We start from the raw sequence: 22808 nt of genomic DNA on the forward strand, positions 1-22808 counted from the left end.
GTAGGATATGTTTTGATAAAATATTATAGAACCATTAAATAAAAATATATTAATAGACCTGACTCACAGGATGAGTGGTAACCTTAATCTCTAAACCTCTCAAATATATTTCTGTGGGCCAGTGCAGGAGATAAAAGAGCTCCAAAATGTCTTTCCCTTTTGAGAAGTAAACTGCAGGTTTGTCCCTTAGAGTAAATGCACACTGCATCTATCTGTACTGCAATTACCTTGAACTAAATTATCGTCATGGTACTCAGTTAATTTGAGAAAATCTTTCACATGAGTAAGCTACAGCCACAAAATACCAGTTGCATTTCCTTAGCTTTCTAGTGTCCCTCCAAAGCTGTCAATTATGTGAAGGAGGGAAAGCTGCAGAGAAGGAAATAAAAGTGAAAATCCCTAGAAGAATTACATTCAATTTGTTCATTACCCCTACATCTAAATTTCAAAGAGGTTTCTTTTTTGTTAAGCATATGAAAAGTGTTATCTGTAAGTCAGGTCAGGACAGCAGTAGGAAGGAAGCAAGGCTGAAAGTGTAGAAGCTTGTTGTGTACCCTGTGCATGTGCATTGCTGTTACTGCTGTGCACTGCTGGATTGGTTGTATTGTGAGGGTTGCATTAGCACCAGTGGCAAGCTTGTGGTTTTGATTCCTGGGGGAGCTAAGGCTTACCAGCCTAAGGGAATTGGAATTGGATACCCAGTTCGCTGCAGTAACTGGGCTGCAATGGGGAGACTGAAGGTATTTTTTCCTGGGGATCTCTCATTCGTGGGTGAGCACTAACTTCATAGGGTTTTTTCCATCAACAATGACCAGTGAAAACAATACCTCTTAGCTAGTTTGGGGGCAAGCCAGAGAGCAGAGAAAATGCATGTCTATAGAAAAGGGAAGGACTAATGGGAAAGTCAGCTATTAAAAAGAAATAACCAGATGTAAAAGTGTGATAACAGCAGCTTTATGGACAGTGGAGCTATAAACTACACAAATTTCTAAAACCATTGAAAGAGGGAGAGATTTTCATCCCTGTCTCTTTGAAATTTTTGAAAACTTAATTGAAAACAATAGTTATTTATGAAAAGTGAGTAATTGTGCACTGAGGAGACGGGTGGAATTCAGTAAAAGGGCATGTTAGTGTTCAGGAGTAATGGCTGGAGTGTAACCTTTGGGCACTTGCATCCCCAGACTTTTGCAGTTACAAATCTCAGTTTTTTATTAGGATTGATTCTTTGCACTACATATTTTTCCTTCTTTCTTAGCATCTGACTTTCAAATTTTTGTTCATGTTCTAATATGAATGATGCTTAATAGCTGCAGAAATACTCCTGAACTTTAGCCAAAGCTGCTGTCACACAGTTTTCATTATGATCAGCGCCTGAAATGGTTAAAGTGGTTGTGGTTGCTTGGTTTTTTTCTAACATATTGCAAAACATTCCCTTACAAGATTTCTTTGCCCTTCTAGTGTTCTCAGATATTCTCACTTTACCGTTCTGAGGGTTGGTTTATATTCGATATTTTTGTATTTCATCTGGAAACAAATTGTTTTAAATATCATCATTTTACCTATTTCAGTCCTCTGCAGTTCCTTCTATCTGCAAACAAATGCAGCATAGATTTATACTGAAGTTGTTGCAAGGCATTTTGCGCATTCCTTTACCTCTCAAGGCTTTTCTGCATTTGCATGCTGGATTGTGCTGTCCTAGCAGGGAAGCTATAAATAGACTGTCTGATGCAGTGAGGCAGCTATGCCACAGTGGCCTTGGAAATCTCAGCTTTCACCTGTAACTCTGCATTCCCATTCCCACCGACCTCACTCTTGCAGTAGCAGGATGCAAAAGGAACGTAAATGATTGATTGCTGCTGGTGGTGTCTAAAGTCTGAGTGTTTTAAATATGATAGAACAATGAAGAATAGAGTAAGCTGTGAAGCTGCTCCTATAAAAAATGGGTAGGGATGTAATAATTGCAGTTACTGCAGTATGTTTGATTTTGGTTGTTGGTGACATTTAAATTAACATTAATGTTATTACATTAAAGTTAAGTGTTTTAAATCTTTACTTGTTCGCAGAAGTTAGTTTAACATTTTTAATAATTTAGGTCTATAAAGTACTTGTATGGTTTAAAGTACTGTAGAGTACATGTTTACATTGTGAAAGATGTCTTGTTTTCTTACAGTGTGAAAAATTCAAACTATTGTCTCCCATCATATACTGCTTATAAGAATTATGATTATTCAGAGCCAGGAAGACACAATGAGCAGCCAGGCCTGTGTGGCCTCAGTAACTTGGGGAATACATGTTTCATGAATTCAGCAATTCAGGTATGTACTTTAAAATAAAATCAGCTAGTGTTATTACTTGAAAATAGTACCTTGTTTCATTTTGTCATTTTCAAAACTGATATTAAGAGATCTGATAAGTAGCAGGATAAGATTAAAAGTGAAGAAATAATACATCTTTATTGGTATACTTTAAAAGTTGATTTACATAGCTGCATTCATAATGGTCAATGTCAGAAAGAGGTTTGACCAGTGTTGAACTCCTGCAGTTGGATTCTTTGCTTTTTGTAGCAATTGCCATTCATATTATATGTTACAAAAACTGCCTTTTCCTTTTGAAATGCACTTGAGTACCAATTGCAGTACTGAAAAAAGTGTCAAAAAGTAGATGACTGATAGATTACTGGGCCTTTATTTCTGACTCATTATGTACTTTTAGCACAGGTTAACATACAGAAACCTTGGTAAACATTTTCCTTTGACCTTTCCTCTCAGAATAGCTATTTCATGGATGAGATACCTTACAGGAAGGTGTTAGCTTGTTCTTTGCTATGAATGCAAGAGAAGTTCTGGTATATCTAATATTCCTCTACCAAGATGAAGAAACCTTAGTGTTCTAATTTTAAATGGAAGCTGCAATTGCTGAATAATTAAGAGTCAGAACTAGGAGTTTTGTTTATTATGTTTAGTTCTCGAATTCGCCTTTTGTCGTTGGAGCAGTCTTCTGTCACAAAACTGTTATGTGTATTTAAGTTCTTGTTCACATATTTTCCTGCTGAGTATGAAAATATTAGATCTTAACCAAGCATGCTGCATAGTTATCCTCCTTTCCTCCTTGGTCATTACAAGAGTTCTTGGCTTATGTTTATGATTTCGTTGGATAAAATTAAAGAAAACCCAAACGTTGCAGTCGTTTTTTAGCCTGTTGGAGTAAAAAAAGGAATTTCGGGTACATTTCGGTATGAAGTTGTTGAAATTTGTTCAGAAGAAAAACCACACTGTTCCAGAGTGTCATAGTGTATGTAGATACTTCTGTCCCTTCTTTGTGATGACAATCAGTTAATCATTTGGCCTTAGTTATCTGTAGCTTCCTGTTAGGTAGCTGCAGAGAGCCAAAAGCTCTCCCCTTAGTCTTGTCTTCTTCGGATTGAACTAATGCGTACAGCTCTGCCTTTCCTTGTATATTGTTGTTCAATCCCGTGACCACATTGGTGTCCTTTCTCTGCTCTTTCTTACACTGGGGAGCCCTAAACAGGACAGTGCTCCTGCAGCAGTCTCACAAGTTCCAAATATGGGGAAAGTTTTGCTCCCCTTTGCCTCTGACTGCAGGTGCTAATAAAGCCCAGTTTGCAGCTGGATACCTTTCCCATGGGGATGAACAGCAGGATCACATTTCCACAGAAAAGGATTGCTGGGTCATATAATGCAAAATTGCTTTCTAGCCTGTCAGCCCTCACCTGTTAGTGGTATATAGGGTAATTCCATGCTTGTTCCATACTTACTGATATAAGGCATCCATAAAACTAAACTTGTTTATAAAAATATTTTCATAAGGATACTTGAAGAGCAGTTGAACAGTGCAGAAATTAAAATATTTTTTAGCATGCTATGTGAAAGATGGGTAAATGAAAGGGGGAAGGACACACATTTTGCAGTGTCCATTCTAACTAAAAATGCTGCACATAACCTCTCATGATTACTGAATTGCATCACTGTGCTGTTGGAAAGAAAAGTGTGTGGTTTTGTCTAGTGCATCTACCAGAATTATGTTTTAGGTTTGAATTCAAAGAATATTCTTGCTAAGGTTTTTTTATGATTCTGCCTTGTTCATCAAGCTATACTGATTAAATAAGGACAATTTTATTTACTCATTCAAACTTTAATTGAGCTGGTATATGTGATTTGCATGTATGTAATTCAAAAGTAACCTTTAAGTTAGAATCTCAAGCATGGATTTTTGCCTTTAGGAGTCCTGTGCAGCATAACAGACTTGTTACACATCACATCACTATCCCATTGTGTTAAACAGATTTCATTCTGAGGTCTGCATTAGAAATTAAATCAGCTTTGACTTCATTGCTTTTCAGCTACATCTAGAGAATTAAGTTTTCAAATAATTCTGAGAAACTGTAGTGTGAATTAATAAACACAGGTTTGCTGATTACCAAAACAGTGCTCTAGGTAAGAAAATGAGGTGTTGATTGAGCAGTGTAGCTTTTAGTTTGGCATGGTACCTTTAATATGTCCTTGAAGATGTGTTTTTTCAAATGCATTATTTAGTGGCTTTCTTAGCAAGGAAGTGTATCTTTCAGTTCATCCTACGGTATGTCTCAATGAAAATACAATTCAGAGTTTAATGTCATCTAAGAAATCCATGGAAGTGCATTTTAGTGAAAGTGTATGTTCTTCACTGAGGTGTCACAGGCTGCAGTCTTCCTTTTGCCACCACTTTCATCTTTTCTCAGTTACACAGAAAGCATGCATTTCACTTTGCTAATTTGCTATTAATTTCGTGTTTTATCGAAGTAACATTGAATTATTATGCCCATAGCTGGAGCACTCTGAATATGTTTTGATCTGTCTTAATCTTGGAAGCAACAAAAAGATTGGCTCAAATAATACGTGTATGGCAAAACCGGGAATTCTGCTTGGGAATTTTGGCTGCTCTAGGCATTTACCTGGGTGATGGTGTACACCCTCAGCAAGATGAGAGTTCACACAAATCTGCAATGAGGATTTGCTGTATCATATGGCTGTGCTGCCATTCAGAGGGACTTCAGTGGGCTGGAACCTGATGAAGTTCAGTCACAGGAAATGCAGAGCCCTGTGCCTGGGGAGAACAGCCCCAGGAGCCAGTACACACTGCAGCAGCGGGTCAGCGACTGGACGGAAGGCAGCTTGGCAGAGAAGCACCCAGGATCCTGCTGGACAAAAAGCCAGCAGTGTGTTCCTGTGGCCAGGGCAGACAACAGCATCCTGGGCTGCACAAAGAGGAGTATTGCCCGTAGGCTGAAAGAGGTGATCCTTTCCTTCCACTCAGCACTGGAGAGACACCCTCCAAGTTCTGAGTTCACTTCTGGGCTCCCCAGAGAGTTTAGGGAGCAAGTCTGCTGAGAGACCACACAGGTGACCAAGGATTGCAGCATCTGACCTCTGTGGAGAGACAGAGAGCTGGGGCTGTTCAGCATGGAGAAGACTCCAGAGTGATTTTACCATTTTTTGGAAGTACCTGGTAGAGAAAAGTAAAGAAAACTAAGCCAAACTCTCCTCAGTGGTGCCCACTGAAAGAAAAAGAGGCAATGGGCACAAACTGAAGCATATGCAATTCCTAAATATAGGAAACTTTGTTCTAAAATGGGATTTATCAAAAAGTAGAAAATGGTTCTCAGGGAAACTCTGAAGCCTCCATTCTTAAAGGTGCTTAAAACCCAACTGAAGTCCCAGGCAACCTGCTCTAGGTGACCTGTCTTTGAGCAAGTGGGTTGGACCAGAGAATCTGCAGAGATACCTTCTAATCTCCACTATTCTGTGATTCTCTGGTCTGCTCTGGTCACCTGCTTTATCTTACCTATCCTCCTAAGGTGTATTCCTTCACAATTGTGCTAACACAGGGCTGGTTTTCAGGCTAAATGTGTTTTCTTTAAACAAAATAGTTTAATGTAGAGTACTAGACTCTGAAATGGTTTTGATTCCATTAATGCACCAAAAGCTTTGCTTTGATCCCTTCCATTCCATTCATGCTGGGTGCGATCAGTGTAGCTTCCTTCAACCAAAGCAGGGTTTGGTTGATCCAATTTCCAGCTGATTGCCACTTGTCTCAGATCTCTGTGCTTTCCAGGGAACATTGAGGCCCTTGAGTGTTCACATAGGAGCCATTTCTGCTTCAAAACCCGCTGCATTTATCACACAGCTTCTCTTTGATCTTGTCTCATGTACAGTGAAGGAAGTTTGCATCAGAACTGTTATCAATGTTCCTGGACAAAGAGGGACAGTTCCTTCACACAGCTTCATCTCCTGAGTCTGACAAATTTGTGTGAAGGTTCTTGCCCTATAAACACGCTAGGTAGAAATGTGAAAATCCTGGCAATGTCTTAAATTTTGTTGCAAGTTCTTTAGTAGTTCTTCAGTCTATAGGTTAGGCTTGATCCTTTATCCCTCTAAGTGATTATTGTGGGGACCTTTGCCCTTCCAAGTAGGGGTTTTCAGTGTTAAGAAGCTCAGGACAACTGGAGGACAGATGATGAAAAGATAGGTAAGATCCTCTGTGGGATTACAGACAGCTGCAAGCTGAATTAGAGTAAGGCCAAGAAGGTTAAAATATCATTGTCTGTCTTCCAAGTGCTGTTCTCTTACCACTGTTCCTTAATTTAAAAAAAGCAATATTTTGGTATTCTTATTTTAGTTGTATTGGAATCTTTGTATAGTTTTTTTCAGATTGTTTTGAAGGGAGTATTCCGTGTATTTTTTTTATTTCAGTGTAAACACCTAAGGCTTGATTTTTTTTCTAATTAGGCCTAAATGTCTGCTTTTGCAAATCTATTTTTGCATAAATAAAACAGGAAAGACAAAATATGTGTTGATTTTATGAAATAGATATTATTATGACTACTTGAACCTATATTATAAAAAATATTTGGCAAGCAGATGTTTCATTCACATTCACTTAGGTACACAGCTATATTCTAAGCTGAAAATAAATTAGAAAAAATGAGTCTCATTAAGCATTGCTGTGCTGCCACCTGTGGATGTTTCCCAAGCATTACTTTCCTCTTTTGGTGGAATATTATAGATTAGAGCTCTGTGGAAATGTTTGGGGTTTTTTATTTTTCTTTTACAATGAAAATATGAGAGTTCCAGAATTTTCATTTTGTGATTAAAAAATATGAGAAGGGGAAAAAAAATATTTCACTAAAAAGATTCATTTTTTCCAAGATTTTTATTTTGATGTGTTTTTTCCATTTGTGTGATTATATACACCTGACTTCTGAACAAGCTTTGAAATGGATATTTCAGAAGTTTTTTTTCTTCAGAAAGCTGAGTATTCCCTCTGAAGTTACTTATGGCTGTGAGTTTATCTAGATAAAAGATAGCATATTTCACCAATACCTGAAATTCCTAAGTTTGTATAGTTCTGTTTCAGTTGCCATAGGCATGTTGAGTTTGGATTAAGGAGCATATTAAGTGCTTTTTGCCATGTTTGATAGCATTCAGACAAAAGTAGGATAGACACAAGTAGGTGTAAAGTAAATCACTTTTTCTCCTGTGCCTTGGATCTTCTTTTCAGTCTAGCAGCTCTTAGTCTTTTGTTAGAAAGATGAAACATGAAACTTTAGTGTCATTTGCATAAAATTCTTGGTAAGTAGCACCTGAAGCTGAAGAACCAGGACACTTAGAGGACTGTTCAATTTTCAATATGTCCATTAATGATTCTACTGTCTCCTCATTTCCCCAGTTCACTGCCATGATAGGTAGTGATGTTTTCTTTGTTTTGGAAGTTTATTTTTACCATTATTTTTGTGCAATATTCCATATGGGATGTGGAGAAATTTCCTTGTTCCCTTAGGATTATAGAATGATTTGTGGAACTTCAGGAGGTTTCTGGTGCAACCTCCTGCTCAAAGGAAGGTTGGCTCTGAGGTCAGAGCAGGTTGCCCAGGGCTTTATCCAGTTGGATCTTGAAAACCTCCCAAGAAGGTAGAGCCTCTTAGTTCCACTACTTGACTGTTCTCAGAGTGAAAACTTTTTTCCTTACATTCTTAATCTCTCATATTTCAACTCATGCCCATCGTTTCTTTTCTTCCTAGTATGTGCCACTGTGAAGAGCCTGGTTCCATCTTCCCCTTAACTTCCATAGAGATACTGGAGGGCTGCTCTTGGGCCTCCCTCAAACGTTCTCTTCTGCAGCCTGGACAAGCCCTCATGCTTCAGTCTTTTCTCACAGGGCAAGTGCTTCTAGGCCACTCACAGTCCTGGTGGCCCTCTTCATTCCTGTTTTTTTCCTTTTCTATCAGTTAGGTCTGTGCGAACTCTTACATCAGAATTATTCCATACTTAAACTACAGAGGTTTAGAAGACTTGACTTTTTATTATTATATTTCCCCCTTCTATGAAGGTTTCATAGGACAGGTAGTCTTGGAATCATTATCATGGGCTGCTGTTGTACACAGTATTCCAGTGAGGCTACAGCATTGAAATGTGTGTGTGTATATATATATATGCATGTGTACATAACACTAAAAATAATGATTTCTTTCTCATTTTCCTGTGCATCTTAATAACTTTTTCCAGGTTATTAATAAGTAATATGGAAGTATGAGTGCAATGTTAACCTTTGTCATGCTGAAGATTAACCTGTTCTCCTGTGGTTTGTCTCTTGGAGTTTCTGCCTTCTGTTCTATACTTCCCATGATCTTTTCAAATTATCAGTTCAGGTTCAGATAACTTTACAGAAATTTTGTTAGTTAAAGAAAACTTGTAGAGACAGTAGTACCTGAAATAAAGTGACATTCTGTTACCTCTTTAGTTCACAGACAGTTTTCTATAGTTTTACTGTATTTGTTTGCCTATTTTGGCTGCTATTATTCCTCACATTTTGGTCTACTTTTAGTTTACTTATTGTCTGTGTTTTGAAACAAACAGAAAACCCCAAATCACTAGGTTGAACAGGACACATAAATCTGGTAACTTAACTATCCAGTAGATTGTCTTGGTTTTAATAGACACTTTCCATAAAGCTTCCTTGATAACCTACAACATATGACATGAGAAAATCAGAATGTGGGATTCCCTTCAAATTGGCTTCTGGATGTTTTTTTTTCTTCTGACTTTAATAATGATCTTAAATAATTCTCCATCGATGGCCTTTTATAAGAGGAAACATGTTTGTAATCATTTAGCTTTGTCACTTATTGAAAAGATCAATGCATATATGGCCAACTTTATTAGCTCCTCTAGAAGCTACTCTTTTAAAAATTTTGGTATCTGGTATTTTAGAAAAATATATCAGCTCTGTACCTCAAAACTTGCTGTGTTGAGATAGACATTTGTGCATTCCAGTACTACCATTAGTGTCATCTTATGCTGTAATGTGAATATTGTTAAAGGAAAAAAAAGAAGTTATCTGTAGTAATCTTCCTGACTTGTACTACAAATATTAATTAATATTCTGAGAAAGTGACACAATCAGTTTATTAGGTGAAAACTAGGAACTGGTGAATTATTTTTTAATGGACTCTACATTGTCAAGACATTGTATAATGCTTGACTAACACAAAGACCTGTAGAAAAATATACTATTTTTTCATTATTTAGTTCCTTGTGTTTGACATTCTGCACACTAAACTGAACAGTTGAACTGATTTCATTTCCTAAACCACCCCAAAAATAATCCAGAAGACAGCACATCAGTGAGGTAGGGGGAGCTGGGATCACCACTACTGGAAGTAAAAACTCTTTGCCATATAGCAAGAGAAAAATGAGATTGCTTCAACCCCGAGTGTCCAAAAGTGTCTGTAATACCAGGAATTTTTTTTTGCAGTGTTGACAGATCCTGAAAGCTTTAGGTGAGGAGGAAGAGAAAGGAAGGAGTTTGAAATAGGCATGAAACTCATCTCTCTACAGCATGTGACTGGTTTTGCTTTTTAATATTACACAGGTATGATAGGCAGACATAGGAATTTATTTTTTTTTCCCTACTCAATAAAGTTGCAATTCTTCCAGGCTAATTCTTATATCTTATGCAAATAGCATATGTGGAGCTCTTCCCCTTGTTTACAGAGAGGCAGAACGAGACTGGTGAAGTACTTGACCTTTCCTCAAATCTTTTAATAAAGGAAAGAATGCAGAAAAGCTTACAATATTTAATGAACAAGCTCTTAAGAATATATGCTAAGGCATGGCGTGGGGATTAGTCCTGAGTGATGGAAATGTTTGTTTAAAGGAGTATGAAGAGAAACACACAAAAATCAAAAGTGAAATTGTAAATCATACTGCAGTGATTACGTCCTGCTGTCTCCAAAGGCTGAGAGCAGAGACCAACTGGTATAGTTTGTCTGTAAATCTTAACCAAGGTCCTTGCTTTCCTTGGACTTATTTCAGCTCTAAACTGCATCACAAGATTTAAAAGAGCATAGCAAGGGCTACAGCACTGTGATTCAAAGTCTAGTTGTTCTAGCACAGATTGCTGTCTGCAACAGCATCGATAACCTGATATTAACAAAGAGAAGGAAAAGGTCAAGCATCCTCACCTTCCCTCGCCTGCCAAAATAAAAGAAATCTTTTTTCAGATATTGCTCTGAATATGTTATAATTTGAAGTAATAAGCCCTGTTGCCTCTCTCTTCCAATTGTGTGCACTCTCCACTTTGTGCGTCTACTACAAGCTCCAGCAACAAGTTTCATAAAGCCGTTCGTGTCTCAAGAAACCTTGTTTGGTTTGTTTTAAATCTTGATACAAATTATGTTGTCATGCTGTGGGTTGTTTGGACTACTCTGTTTTATAAATTTTGAGGTAAAGCTCTTGATAGATATTATTTTTGCATAACTTGTAATGACAACTGTAGCCAGTGTTGGATTAAAGCCATTATTTGTTTCTGGAGAAGATTGTTTAGGGTTTTTTCTCTTTTCTTTCCAGGCACTAGACATTACAATTCATGGCTGCATTAACAAAATTAAAACATTCTTTGTGTAGAACTGATTCAAATCACTGTTCTAAAAAGTCTGTATTGTTTTTTGCAGTGTCTGAGCAACACACCTCCTCTTACAGAGTACTTCCTCAATGATAAATACCAAGAAGAGCTGAATTTTGACAATCCTTTAGGAATGCGAGGTGAAATAGCAAAATCTTATGCTGAGCTTATCAAGCAAATGTGGTCAGGAAAATACAGCTATGTTACCCCAAGAGCATTTAAGGTCAGTAAGGAAATTACATGGAATGTACATGTCAGTTTTGGTTTTGTACTTTTATGCGTATAAAACTTAGAGAAATACGCAAAAAAAAAAAATTCAAGTACTGTTTGTCAGTATGCGGTTCATTCATTGAACTGGTAAAACACTTGGGTGTATTTTTCAGCAGGTATCACCTGTCCTTGTGCTTCGGTCTTTGAGAATTAGTTTTGACTTCCTGTCTCCATTGAAAAGCTTACCTTTTATAACTACAAGTTTCACCTTTTCAATATGCTGCAGTAGCATCTCAGAAGTATATACTCTTTCTGACAGTTCAGGTATCAGGAGTGTTTTGCATTCTTTTTTTTTTTTTAGACACAAGTGGGACGATTTGCACCACAATTTTCTGGTTATCAGCAACAAGATTGTCAAGAGCTACTGGCTTTTCTCTTGGATGGTTTACATGAGGATTTGAATAGAATTAGGAAAAAGCCTTATATTCAATTAAAGGATGCAGATGGGAGACCAGACAAGGTAGGGATTTTGGAGCTGATCATCTTCATTTTAGTCAAAGTTGTATGCTGTAAGATACTTCTACATGATTGTGCACTAGAAGGTTGGGAAACTGATTATATGAAAGACATATCAGAAAATAGGACAGAGCTTTAAAATTGACATCTTGAGAAACTGTGTAAATTTCTATTTATTTTTAAGATAATGAGGGGAGATGGGAGAATGGTAAGTTCTTTTTTAAGACTTCATTAAGATAATCGTTCTAGTTCAATTCAGTTCTGAGTTCAGTTGAAAAAACAATTCCTGTTCTGTTGTTCTTTTATTTTTATACCTGCAGGATACAGCAATCTGTCTCTTTCCAGTACTCTTACTTCAGGGAAACTCTTCTTTTGTTATGAGTATGAGTTAATTCAGATGGGATTTGTAGGTTTATCTGCTTTTTGTCTTCCCCCAAGCTACTTGAAAGTCACTCTCAGACTGTGTAATACCACTGACAGGATCTCTGTCCTAGGAAAAGCATACATCTTTTAACCTGCAAACCTGATGGTAGTAACATTCCTTACGGGTCCTTTGGAGTGACATTTCTGTGTTTAGGTGGTTACTGAAAATGTTCTGTCAAGGACTTTTACTAATAATTCTCACTATTCATTTCCTACTTCTTTGTCATAACCCAGATCATGCTTTGTTTACAGGTGGTTGCTGAAGAAGCCTGGGAAAACCATTTGAAGAGAAATGATTCCATCATTGTAGATATATTTCATGGCCTTTTTAAATCTACTCTAGTTTGTCCTGAATGTGCTAAAATATCTGTAACCTTTGATCCCTTTTGCTACTTGACACTTCCATTACCCATGAAAAAAGAACGCACTTTGGAAGTTTATTTAGTTAGAATGGATCCACTTGCAAAGCCTATGCAGGTAAGCAGCTTAGTTTACATACAAACACTTTGATTCATGAGGCATTAACAGTGAACCCAAGTTACTTTACACAGTGCAAATTTATAAGAAAATCCAACAAGATTCATTTTTCCGGTATGTGTTGTGAAGTCTCACTTAGGAAAGTGGGGAAGACTATACCTACTTGAGGATGACTGTACATAGCTTGTATAGTTTCAAGAAAGAATTGGTAATTTCTTTATGGTTGTGTTAATAGGGCTTCTTAATCTTTAAAATGTATGCTGACATAATTTTTTGAGAGCTGCTGTGATGAATTTTTATGTTTATAAAAATATCTATACTTAATCTGTAAGACTTAATTTCTTGGTTTTCTTAATCACAAAAGGCAAATATTTGTAATAAGTGGTGGAAAAAACCCTCATGACTAAATGTATTGGGTAGTCTCTCACCTCATAGTCAAAACATTTCAGATGAGATTTCTTTGTGAAGAGTATCCCTTTTGCCATTTTTTAGGAAGGGGATGGTATTACACACCTTAGAATGTCATGAAAAAATGTACATAAGGTTATCATAACCAAGTCATGATTAAATGGTTCTAGCTGTACCTTATACAGTAAGTGAGGATAAGTGAAAAAAATACAACACAGGCAGTCATGTAGTCATTCAAAAAGGCTCTGACACCTGAAATCAGTACTATAAGAAGGAAAGTGGGAGAAAAGAGTGTTCTCAAAGGCAGCATGAATTGAGGAATTTGAAGGTGAAGGGAGATGTATTAACTGATGGGAGATGAGCCTGCTAAAAATTTAATTGTGAAAATAGGGGATGGTGCGCAGTAGTTGCACAGGGGACAAAAAGTAGTTGAAAACTACTGAAGTAGTTGAACGTGATTCATGTGAGATAGTTGTGCTGGAATTAATAGTTTGGGAAGAGTACCAGTTTAGTAGAGTTTTTGTGAGTCGAAATTATTATAAAACTTAAGGATATAGCATGCAATGCTTAGCAATTAATTACAGAGTTAATAATAGCTTATTTCTAATTAATCCTATCTTTATTATGCAAATAACAGATAAGAGTTTTGTGTGGAGTTTTATTACAAACTTCAGGAGCACTGCATAAGGGAAGCCACAGAGAGGTTTTCTTTGACTTTATTCAAGTTCTCTCTCTGCATGTGAAATAAGAATCTGTAGGCAGTGTATGTGTATTTGTTAAGTTGTGCATAGAATTACTATATTTTATGCAGCTTTTGAAATTTATGTTAGTTGATCTACATACTTTACACCTTACGTTAGTTGATCTGCATACTTTACACCTTAAGTTTCAAAACTATGAAAGAAATATGTGAAGCTTGCTGGACACGTGTTGTTTGGGCATTTATATATTTGTTCTCTTAATAAATTTAAATTATATTTTCCTTTTTAGTACAAAGTAGTTGTTCCCAAAATTGGAAATATATTGGATCTTTGCACAGCATTGTCAGCTTTGTCTGGTGTTGCTGCAGATAAGGTAAGAGTGATCTCTTAAATAAAGCACAACAAATAGCATTTTAATGTGTATTAACCTGGTTTAACAATGTATACTCCATTTTCTTTTCAGATGATTGTTACTGATATATACAATCACAGGTTCCACAGGATATTTGCCATGGATGAAAATCTAAGTAGCATTATGGAGCGTGATGACATTTATGTGTAAGTGTAGATAACACACATCGTGTCTCGTTGCAGTTTGAGTTATTTGTAAAAGATTAAAACCTAGACACCAGATAAAGATCAAACTGGGAGGGGATATTTTTTTCTTTTTCCCCTTTGTAGCTTTTTCCTTGACCATTTTTCTTTGTATTTCTGATTGTTTTTCTTCTAGATTTGAAATTGCTATCAATAGAACAGAAGATACAGAACAAGTCATAATTCCTGTTTGTTTAAGGGAAAAGTGCAGGCACACTAGCTACAGCCATAGTGGTTCTTTACTGTTTGGTCAACCTTTTCTCATAGCAGTGCCTAGAAACAATACTGAAGATAAACTGTATAACCTGCTGCTGCTAAGAATGTGGTAAGTTTATTGTTAAAAGAAAAATTAGTTTGTTAAGAATAATGCTAATAGTTGGAGTCAGTAGGCATGTACATTCATGTGCATTTCTAACATACTGATTAGATTTGAGTACTTGTATTTGCTTTCTTGTATTTGTATTTGAATATTAAATATAAGATTTTAGCCACTAATGTGGGTTTTAATTTTATTTTTTTGTTAGCATGACCTCATCCAAAAAGTATTTGAGAAGATAAATAGTTTGACAAATAGTAGAGAGTCAGTCTGTATTGTTAAATAATTATCTTGTATGCTTAGCTGTTTGCAAGGTCTTGGTAAAGTGGAAATGTTTTCCAGTTATTATGCTATAGTTATACTTCCTGTTGCTACTGTTCAAGTTTATGCACTAATTTTTGTTGTACAAGTACATGGTAGACACCTTCTGAAACTAGACTAGAATTAGTGTCATTATATACAAGAAATAGAAAACATATAACCTCTAATTTAAATTTATGCATCTTTCTCTGTTGATGTAACTTTCTCTGTAATATGGTTAATGAGCAATTTAAAAAACTGAATAGTGGACAAACAGAGAGTGAGACTAAGAATCAAGCTGTTTCAGACCAAGTAGCTGCCAAAAATACACAGTCACATGTGAGCAGGTTTTCCTATGTGCTTGTAACACTAGACACGTTTGGCAATAAAACTGATAATCTGAGTAAATCAGAAGGGAGTGCAGAAATACAGTACAGTAGCAAGGACTTGTGAAAACAGTTTAATTACCAGTTTGAACAATGAAAATTGTTTAACAGTCCATTGCTTCTAACTGTTGCTTTCATTTGTTACATTTAGCCGATATGTAAAAACATGTACTGAAAGCGAGGACACTGAAGGTTCCCTGCATTGCTGTAAGGACCATGGTATCAATGGTAATGGCCCAAATGGAATACATGAAGAAGGATCTCCAAGTAAGACTGGAATATCTACACTTGTTTAGTATTTGGTGTTGGATTTCAAATGGAAGTTAACTCTCTAGTGTTTTTCAATTACTGTCATTCTGTCTCATTTCTTCCTCTTTATTCTTCCAATTGCTTAAGGTGAAATGGAAACAGATGAGCAAGATGATGAATCCAGCCAGGATCAGGAACTTCCCTCAGAGAATGAAAACAGCCAATCAGAAGACTCAGTTGGGGGTGACAATGACTCTGAAAATGGATTGTGTACTGAGGATACTTGCAAAGGTCAACCACTCACGGGACACAAAAAGCGATTGTTTACATTCCAGTTCAATAATTTAGGCAGTACTGACATAAACTACATCAAAGATGATACCAGGCATATTAGATTTGATGACAGGCAACCTAGGCTTGATGGTAAGTCACAGGAAACAGAGTGGGCAATATTTGGTTCTGAGACTCTCTTCTGACTGTCAAGTTTCATTTTCATTGTGTGCGGTTTGATATATTTTTCTTTTAAATAGTAAATTCTATATAATTAACTAAATTTTTATTGCAGTTGGCTTTTTGAAATACATAATTTTTATATGCTTCAGTTTTTTGTGATTAATTCATTATACCATTGTTTAATTTATTTTGAAGTGTGTTTGCCCAAAGTTAATACAATTTCATGTAAAGCAAGAAATAATATTAAGAGAAAACAATTTTTTTTAATCTTAGAAAGATCTTTCCTTGCTTTGGATTGGGATCCTGAATTGAAGAAGAGATACTTTGATGATAGTGCAGCAGAGGTAGGCTGTTTATGTTGCTCCCTTTCCCAGCACAAATAACTAAACATAAAAAATGCAGTGTGTGACATACGAGATTGTAAGTCTTCGCAAGAAGCAGCAACTCTATCCTTTTTTCATTTTATTCTTAGTAAATATGTTGTCATAAATAAACGTCATATATGCATCCATGTAATTAGCAAATCTGAGGCTTATGGAACTGGGAAGTAAATCTGAAGCTGTGGAAACTTTTGACTTGAATGGTTTCTGATCAGTTTTTCCATATATAGGAGCTTTGTAGTTACTGTTTATAGTAAGACGACATCACTAAAATTAGTTTTGTTTCATTTGTTCTCTTAACTCAAGAAATACTTCTCTTTAGGATTTTGAAAAACATGAAAGTGTGGAATATAAGCCTCCCAAAAAGCCTTTTGTGAAATTAAAAGACTGCATTGAGCTGTTCACAACAAAGGAAAAACTAGGTGCTGAAGACCCATGGTAAGCACAAAAAATTAAAATTATGTACTGTGGTCTATTTCTCAAAATTAATCAAAACCACACCAGAACATAGAGATCAGTAGCTGATTTACTAATGGCATTTTGAATCTTGTTATTTCAAACATAGTTGAAAATTCTAAAAATGCCTTTTGTTGTGGTCCATTACTTAGCCAAAATTTTTACCATGTACCAAATTTTTACCAAAAGAAGGTTTTATTTGTGAGGAAGACATTTAATGCATTCACAGTTAGGAGGAAGGGTTGATACTTTAAGCGTTCTAGTCTGTGAACTTTGATGGACAGTGAATGAATAATATTGTGATGAATTCAATATAGTGGTTTAAATAAATACTCCTTTCTGAGATGAGAGAGGTTGGTGCATACTGTATTTTCTTTATGCAAATACATAACTTGCTTTACATCGATACATTAAATAGGGATGTGTGTAAACAGCAGGTTTATGGGATGGGGGATGTTTGTAGTCAATAATCCCCTCAAATTCATGTTCTAGCCTTTAGGTTTTTGGCAGAGACTTTTATGCTATTCATGGTTCTTCCAAATTATAATTTGGAATCACATCTGAATATTCATAATTACAGTATGTTCCCATAAGATCCTTTTTTCCCAGGAATTTTCTAGGAGATAATCTTTCATCAACACCTTTAAGCTCAGAATTGAGTTTGAAAAAAGAGACTGCTAATTTTTCTTCTGTGGGTACCCACAAGTTTTGACGCTTTCCCAACACTGTCACCAGAGTTTCTCCTATATTTGTGCAGGGTAGGGAGCTAACTTAGAAAATCTCTTTTTTTGGGGAGGGGGGTTGCTAGATTATACAAAACTGGATAGATTGTTTGAGGTACCGTATAACTCAGGTGTGGTATGTCAGCACTTCCATTTTGGCAGCACATTTTAAGCAGAGTATTTTAAGTACGAAATACAACTGCAGAAGTCAAGCAGCTGCTACTAGATGCATCTCACTGGAGGTCATTAATCACATTTTTCTTTATTTGTTAGGTTATCACAAGTCTAATATACAAGAGTTCACCATCCTTAGTCCAGCACTGTTTGTATTCTACATATTCTAAGCCAACTGGGAAAACAGATAAACAGATTTTCAATTCCAGCCTGCCCTTACAGTTCTCCTAATTTTTTGTCATTATCTGATGTTGCTATTTAAAGACATTTGTGCAGCCTTTTCATTAGGGTTTATCTCTTTTCTTTTCTTTTTTTCCTTAGATTTTTACTTGTTAGATGCTAAAGTCTAGAATATGCATAGACTACTTCAAAGAAGAGTTTCTTCCATTCATTCTTACCTATCTTCCTCCCTGAGCATTAGTTGCCGAACGGTTCAAGTATGCATTGCAGGGAGAAGAAATTTCTAAGTCACAGCTTGTTTAATACTTGCCTACTAAGAAGGGAAATTTCTAGTAATGAGTTTTTCCAGGTTCCAGGAATCACTGTAATGATCTGGTTTTAGATGGCAGATGGGATAGGGTGGTGGATGGATGAATTGAAAGAATCACAGTTGCTTGTTGTTTTTGGCTTTTTTTTTTTAATGGTTAGTTTCTGAACACTTTATCTCTTTTTCATAAAATACAAGAATGCTGTGATTTTAACTAAAGATACAGGGATCTGATCAGGGTTGTAGGAGATGAGAATCCAATATTGGGGGATGCTGCTTCTGTGTTAATGATGTTGAGCTTCACTGGGATCACACTTGCACATTGTCAGCTGGAAGGGATATATATCTATGGCATTAGTAACAGAACATGAAGAGTGTATGGTTTTTGCTCATGTAGGTCCTCCCATGAATGTGACTTTCTCTTTGGTAATGTGTTTTAACGTTCATATGGACTACAGTTACTTAAAATTTATGATTTTTCCTTTTAGGTATTGTCCAAACTGTAAAGAACATCAGCAAGCTACTAAGAAGTTAGACTTGTGGTCACTGCCCCCCGTACTGGTAGTTCATCTGAAGCGCTTTTCCTACAGCAGATACATGAGGGACAAGTTGGATACATTGGTTGATTTTCCAATAAAGTAAGAAATTCAAGTATTTTGATGCTAGAAATATAAAATCGTGACTAGGGCATGTGTTTAATGCAACAATTACATAAAATGGGTTTGTTCTCAGTTTCCGTGAGAGGGTCCAGTAAACTAATGACAAAATGCTTCTGGATTAAGAGTTATAACTTGGCAAAATAATTATAATGTAAAAGTATGAAAGACTGCTTATTCCTGTTCCATTTCTCACAGAGTGAAAGAGATGCACTGGCAGAGTAGTCTGGTGTATTTTTCTAGGACATATGAAATAAAGGGCTCTGAGACCACCAAACTGTGGTTAAAAATGCTGTTAACATGACTGAATTTTGGTTGGGTTTTGTTGCTTGTTTTACTTTATTTTGGTTTGTTTTGTTTTTTAACAGTGACTTGGACATGTCAGAGTTCCTTATTAATCCCAATGCAGGGCCTTGCCGCTACAACTTGATTGCTGTTTCCAACCACTATGGAGGAATGGGAGGAGGGCACTGTAAGTTGATTTCAAGTGTCATCATTCTAGATGTCAGCTTTTATTTCTGTGTTGATTTTGAAGTACTGATCACTTTGAATCAATGGTGCTTTTTAATGGTTGAGGGACAATTTTTTTTCCTTGACCTTGAAATGCTTTCACAAGTATTTCAATACAAAAATCTGTATGCAATGAGCTCTTTCAAGGTTTATTGTAGGTTCTTTTATGCTTCTAGCTATGCATATTGTGAAAAGAGAAAACATAAGAGCTGCTGTACTCTTACATTTGATTTTGTCTTGCTTGTCTGTACTTCTATTCATTGTGCTTCTCCTTGAAAGCAGAGAAAAAAAATTACTGAGGGATTGTATTTTGACTATCCTTTTCATTGTCTTTAGAAGGGAAATGTTAGTGATTGAACTCTCTTTGCTAAAAATGAAGTGTTAAAGAAGTTTAATAGTGATAATGAGGTTTAGTTAGTTAAATATTGTTAGACAGTAACACATTCTAGTAACCAATTGTATTACATCTATGAATATACAAAGTCCTGAGACATTTTACTTTCTTGTCCTAGATACTGCTTTTGCAAAAAATAAGGATGATGGAAAATGGTACTACTTTGATGACAGTAGTGTGTCCACTGCAAGTGAGGACCAGATAGTGGCAAGTATCTTTTATGTTTCCAGATTTGGGATTGTTGATGTTTTTGTGTCAGGGCTGGAAAAATGAAGAGTAAACCATGAAACCTGTGTTAAATTTGTAGGCAGTAGTTTGTGTTCTCTCAAAGGACAGTACAAACCAAAAATGCTTTGCTACAACATGCAAAAATAACTAACATAAACAGTCTGCATTTCTTTGTAATTTTACCTTGTATACTTGGAAGCAAAGAAAGAGTTAGTAGCCTGGATTGTAAATGTTTTGTTTGATGCCTCATGACCATAATGTACTGCCCTCTTTTACAGTCCAAAGCTGCGTATGTGCTCTTCTACCAGAGACAGGACACAATCAGTGGAACTGGCTTTTTCCCACTTGACCGGGAAACTAAACAAGGTGCTTCAGCTGCCACAGGCATCCCACTAGAAAGTGATGAAGACAGCAATGAAAATGATAATGATATAGAAAATGAAAATTGTATGCACACTAACTGATGGGAAGAACTAGAAGCCATAAAAGAGACTCTCTTACTGGGGATACGGATTGAAAGAGTGAAAATGCCCACCAAATTAAGAATAAAAATCTGAGATGGGGAGTTTCAGATAATAGAATGTAAATCTTTATTACATTTTAACATGTGCAGTACTTGAAGTGAAACAATAAAAACTTAAACAGAAATTGTCTCTAATGCATTTACGGTCTCATATTCACAAGGTATATATAGGAAATCACAAATAAACCCCTTTTAAGTTTTCTGCTGCTGTTCTGATGGATTATGTTTTCTTTTGTTTTGGATGTGAATTAATAACTAAAATATTAAATCTGTGGACTTCTGACATTTACTTTCCTAGTACTGCAAGAATACTACTGCCAAGTCTAGTTTCTGGATGAATATATACATGTTCCTTAGGCTGCCAACAGAGTACAAGTAAAAATGTCATAAATACCTAAAGTAGTTTTCTTGAAACAACAAGTTTTTGTTTCTCCCTATTCTTTTTTTTTTAATTTGGTCAGAATAGAAGAAATAGCTTGAAAAAGGTGTTTTAACCTTTTGTGACATAGTGGAACATCCAGAATATTATGTTTATCTTCTGCTGTGGAACAGGTTCTAGATTTCATGCTGCATTAACAGAAAGGGTTTTCAAGTAAATGTAAGTATCCGTTGTTGCTTGTTGGAATCTACTTTGCAGACATAATTCCTGTTATCTTGCTTCTAAGACATGCATAATTTTTTATCTGATAACAGTCCAAAATTTAAATTGTGCTATAAGTTCTCTCTCCCCAGTTTTTGTAGTTTGACAGCTTGCAAACTACTCTGTATTAAGATCAGAGTTAATAGTATTCTGTATCCATAGTAATGACTCTGTATCAGGCTTAGTTGAGAATTTTTTCAATATGACCTGCCTTTAAATTGTTAATTGACAAAATTCACTTTAAAGGTAGGGCTGTTAATTTTCTTTGTGTGTTCCGGATGGAATTCACCATAGCCTTACAGTGTATCTGAAAAGGTAACTCATAAGAGAATTGGCATTTGCATGTTCAAGTCAGAACCTGTACAGTATATAAGGCATACAAACTCCAAGTTGAATTTCAGTTAACTGTGTTCAGGGGTCCAGGATGCCAAAATAAGTGTGACAGTTTGAAATATTTTTTGATTTGCTGCTTTCCCTTTGATCTAGTTGGAAGAATGTATTGTTGATTTGCATACAATACTGCCTTTGAGAGGGGCTCTTAAATGTGGGGGCACATGTCACATATCTACTACCTGGAGAATTGCTTTGTGTCCCACTGTTTAAAATTTAAAAAAGAAAAAAGCAAAAAGTATGATGTTCTTCACTTGAACTAATCAAATACAATAGGTTATAAATTGTGTATTGTAAATAAAAGTTCACTCTGTGAGTGCACATTTTGGTAAATTATTTATTTATGTTAGCATTAAAAAGTTTAAAAAATTGCATTTGACCAGGATATAAATGAGATATGTTGGACATGGCTTTGCTTTATACCTTGATATTAAACTGGTGTTTCATCCTGGTATTTTAAAGCTGCTTTGAGGTTTTTTTTTTTAAATGTAAACTAACCTCCTGCATGACAGAGGTTAAAATTTTGTCTGCACTTGAGTTCACTTGGGTTTACATTTGAAATGCGCATGTTTATTTATACAGATTTCAATAAAGCTATTCAAGGCCTTATTTAGTGTTCCATTTTGTTACAAATTCTCTTCCCACGGTGTTTGTGTCATGGGTAGTCTTTGTCTGAAACTTATATTCTCAGTTACAAACTGGTAATGACCAACATAGAACAAGATTATTAGTACTTCAAGTAGATAGTATATATAAAAAGGTTTCTCTCTTGTCATTGGCCCTCAAACATTTATAAGACTGTAAAAACAATAATGTCATAATGTTGTTTGTTTGTGAAAGTAATACTGGAACAATAATCAAATGCAAATATACTAATTGTGAGATGGCTGGGAAATGAGAGAATATATTTAAGATTAGACAAACCTCTGGGGTTGGTGGGGGGGAAATGATACAAGCTTTTGGAAGCAATTCTAGAGAAGTGATCAGCTCTTTGAATAACACATACAAAGAGCCCCCCTATATTCATGCTCCCATTTGTCCATATCTTGTGAGCCTAAAACTTGTTTGAAAAAACCACACAGAGCAAAGGATCTGATTTGACTTACGAGAGTACTTTAGGAGTTTGTAGATTGGAGCTTTAATATCTGGTAACTCAGAGCTTCATTCTCCCTTTGAAAATGCAAATGAACACATATGGAAAGTTATATTTGAAGGAATGTACTTACCTACTAATAATTGGATTGTCCAACTAGAAT

The 22808-nt window shown here is 35.9% G+C and overlaps 1 protein-coding gene across 3 annotated transcripts in view; it reads left to right on the forward strand.

The window, feature by feature from the left end:
* USP15 (ubiquitin specific peptidase 15) overlaps positions 1 to 22161 on the forward strand; it is a 60632-nt gene extending 38471 nt beyond the window's left edge. For 2 of the 3 annotated variants that reach the window (XM_059473271.1, XM_059473272.1), the window contains 15 exons: positions 2171 to 2315; positions 11009 to 11182; positions 11531 to 11689; positions 12361 to 12585; positions 13984 to 14067; positions 14158 to 14252; positions 14425 to 14613; positions 15442 to 15557; positions 15687 to 15962; positions 16266 to 16336; positions 16695 to 16810; positions 18700 to 18849; positions 19236 to 19339; positions 19890 to 19978; positions 20278 to 22161. In XM_059473271.1, the coding sequence (XP_059329254.1) occupies positions 2171 to 2315; positions 11009 to 11182; positions 11531 to 11689; positions 12361 to 12585; positions 13984 to 14067; positions 14158 to 14252; positions 14425 to 14613; positions 15442 to 15557; positions 15687 to 15962; positions 16266 to 16336; positions 16695 to 16810; positions 18700 to 18849; positions 19236 to 19339; positions 19890 to 19978; positions 20278 to 20463 (2179 nt within the window). In that variant the 3' untranslated portion in view covers positions 20464 to 22161. Of the gene's footprint in view, positions 1 to 2170; positions 2316 to 11008; positions 11183 to 11530; positions 11690 to 12360; positions 12586 to 13983; positions 14068 to 14157; positions 14253 to 14424; positions 14614 to 15441; positions 15558 to 15686; positions 15963 to 16265; positions 16337 to 16678; positions 16811 to 18699; positions 18850 to 19235; positions 19340 to 19889; positions 19979 to 20277 lie in introns of those variants that run through there. The other variant, XR_009418547.1, reaches the window with a different exon arrangement.
* Positions 22162 to 22808: the final 647 nt, after the last annotated feature.

This window comes from Ammospiza nelsoni, chromosome 5, assembly GCF_027579445.1.
Source record: "Ammospiza nelsoni isolate bAmmNel1 chromosome 5, bAmmNel1.pri, whole genome shotgun sequence".
NCBI classification, from domain to species: Eukaryota; Metazoa; Chordata; class Aves; order Passeriformes; family Passerellidae; genus Ammospiza; species Ammospiza nelsoni.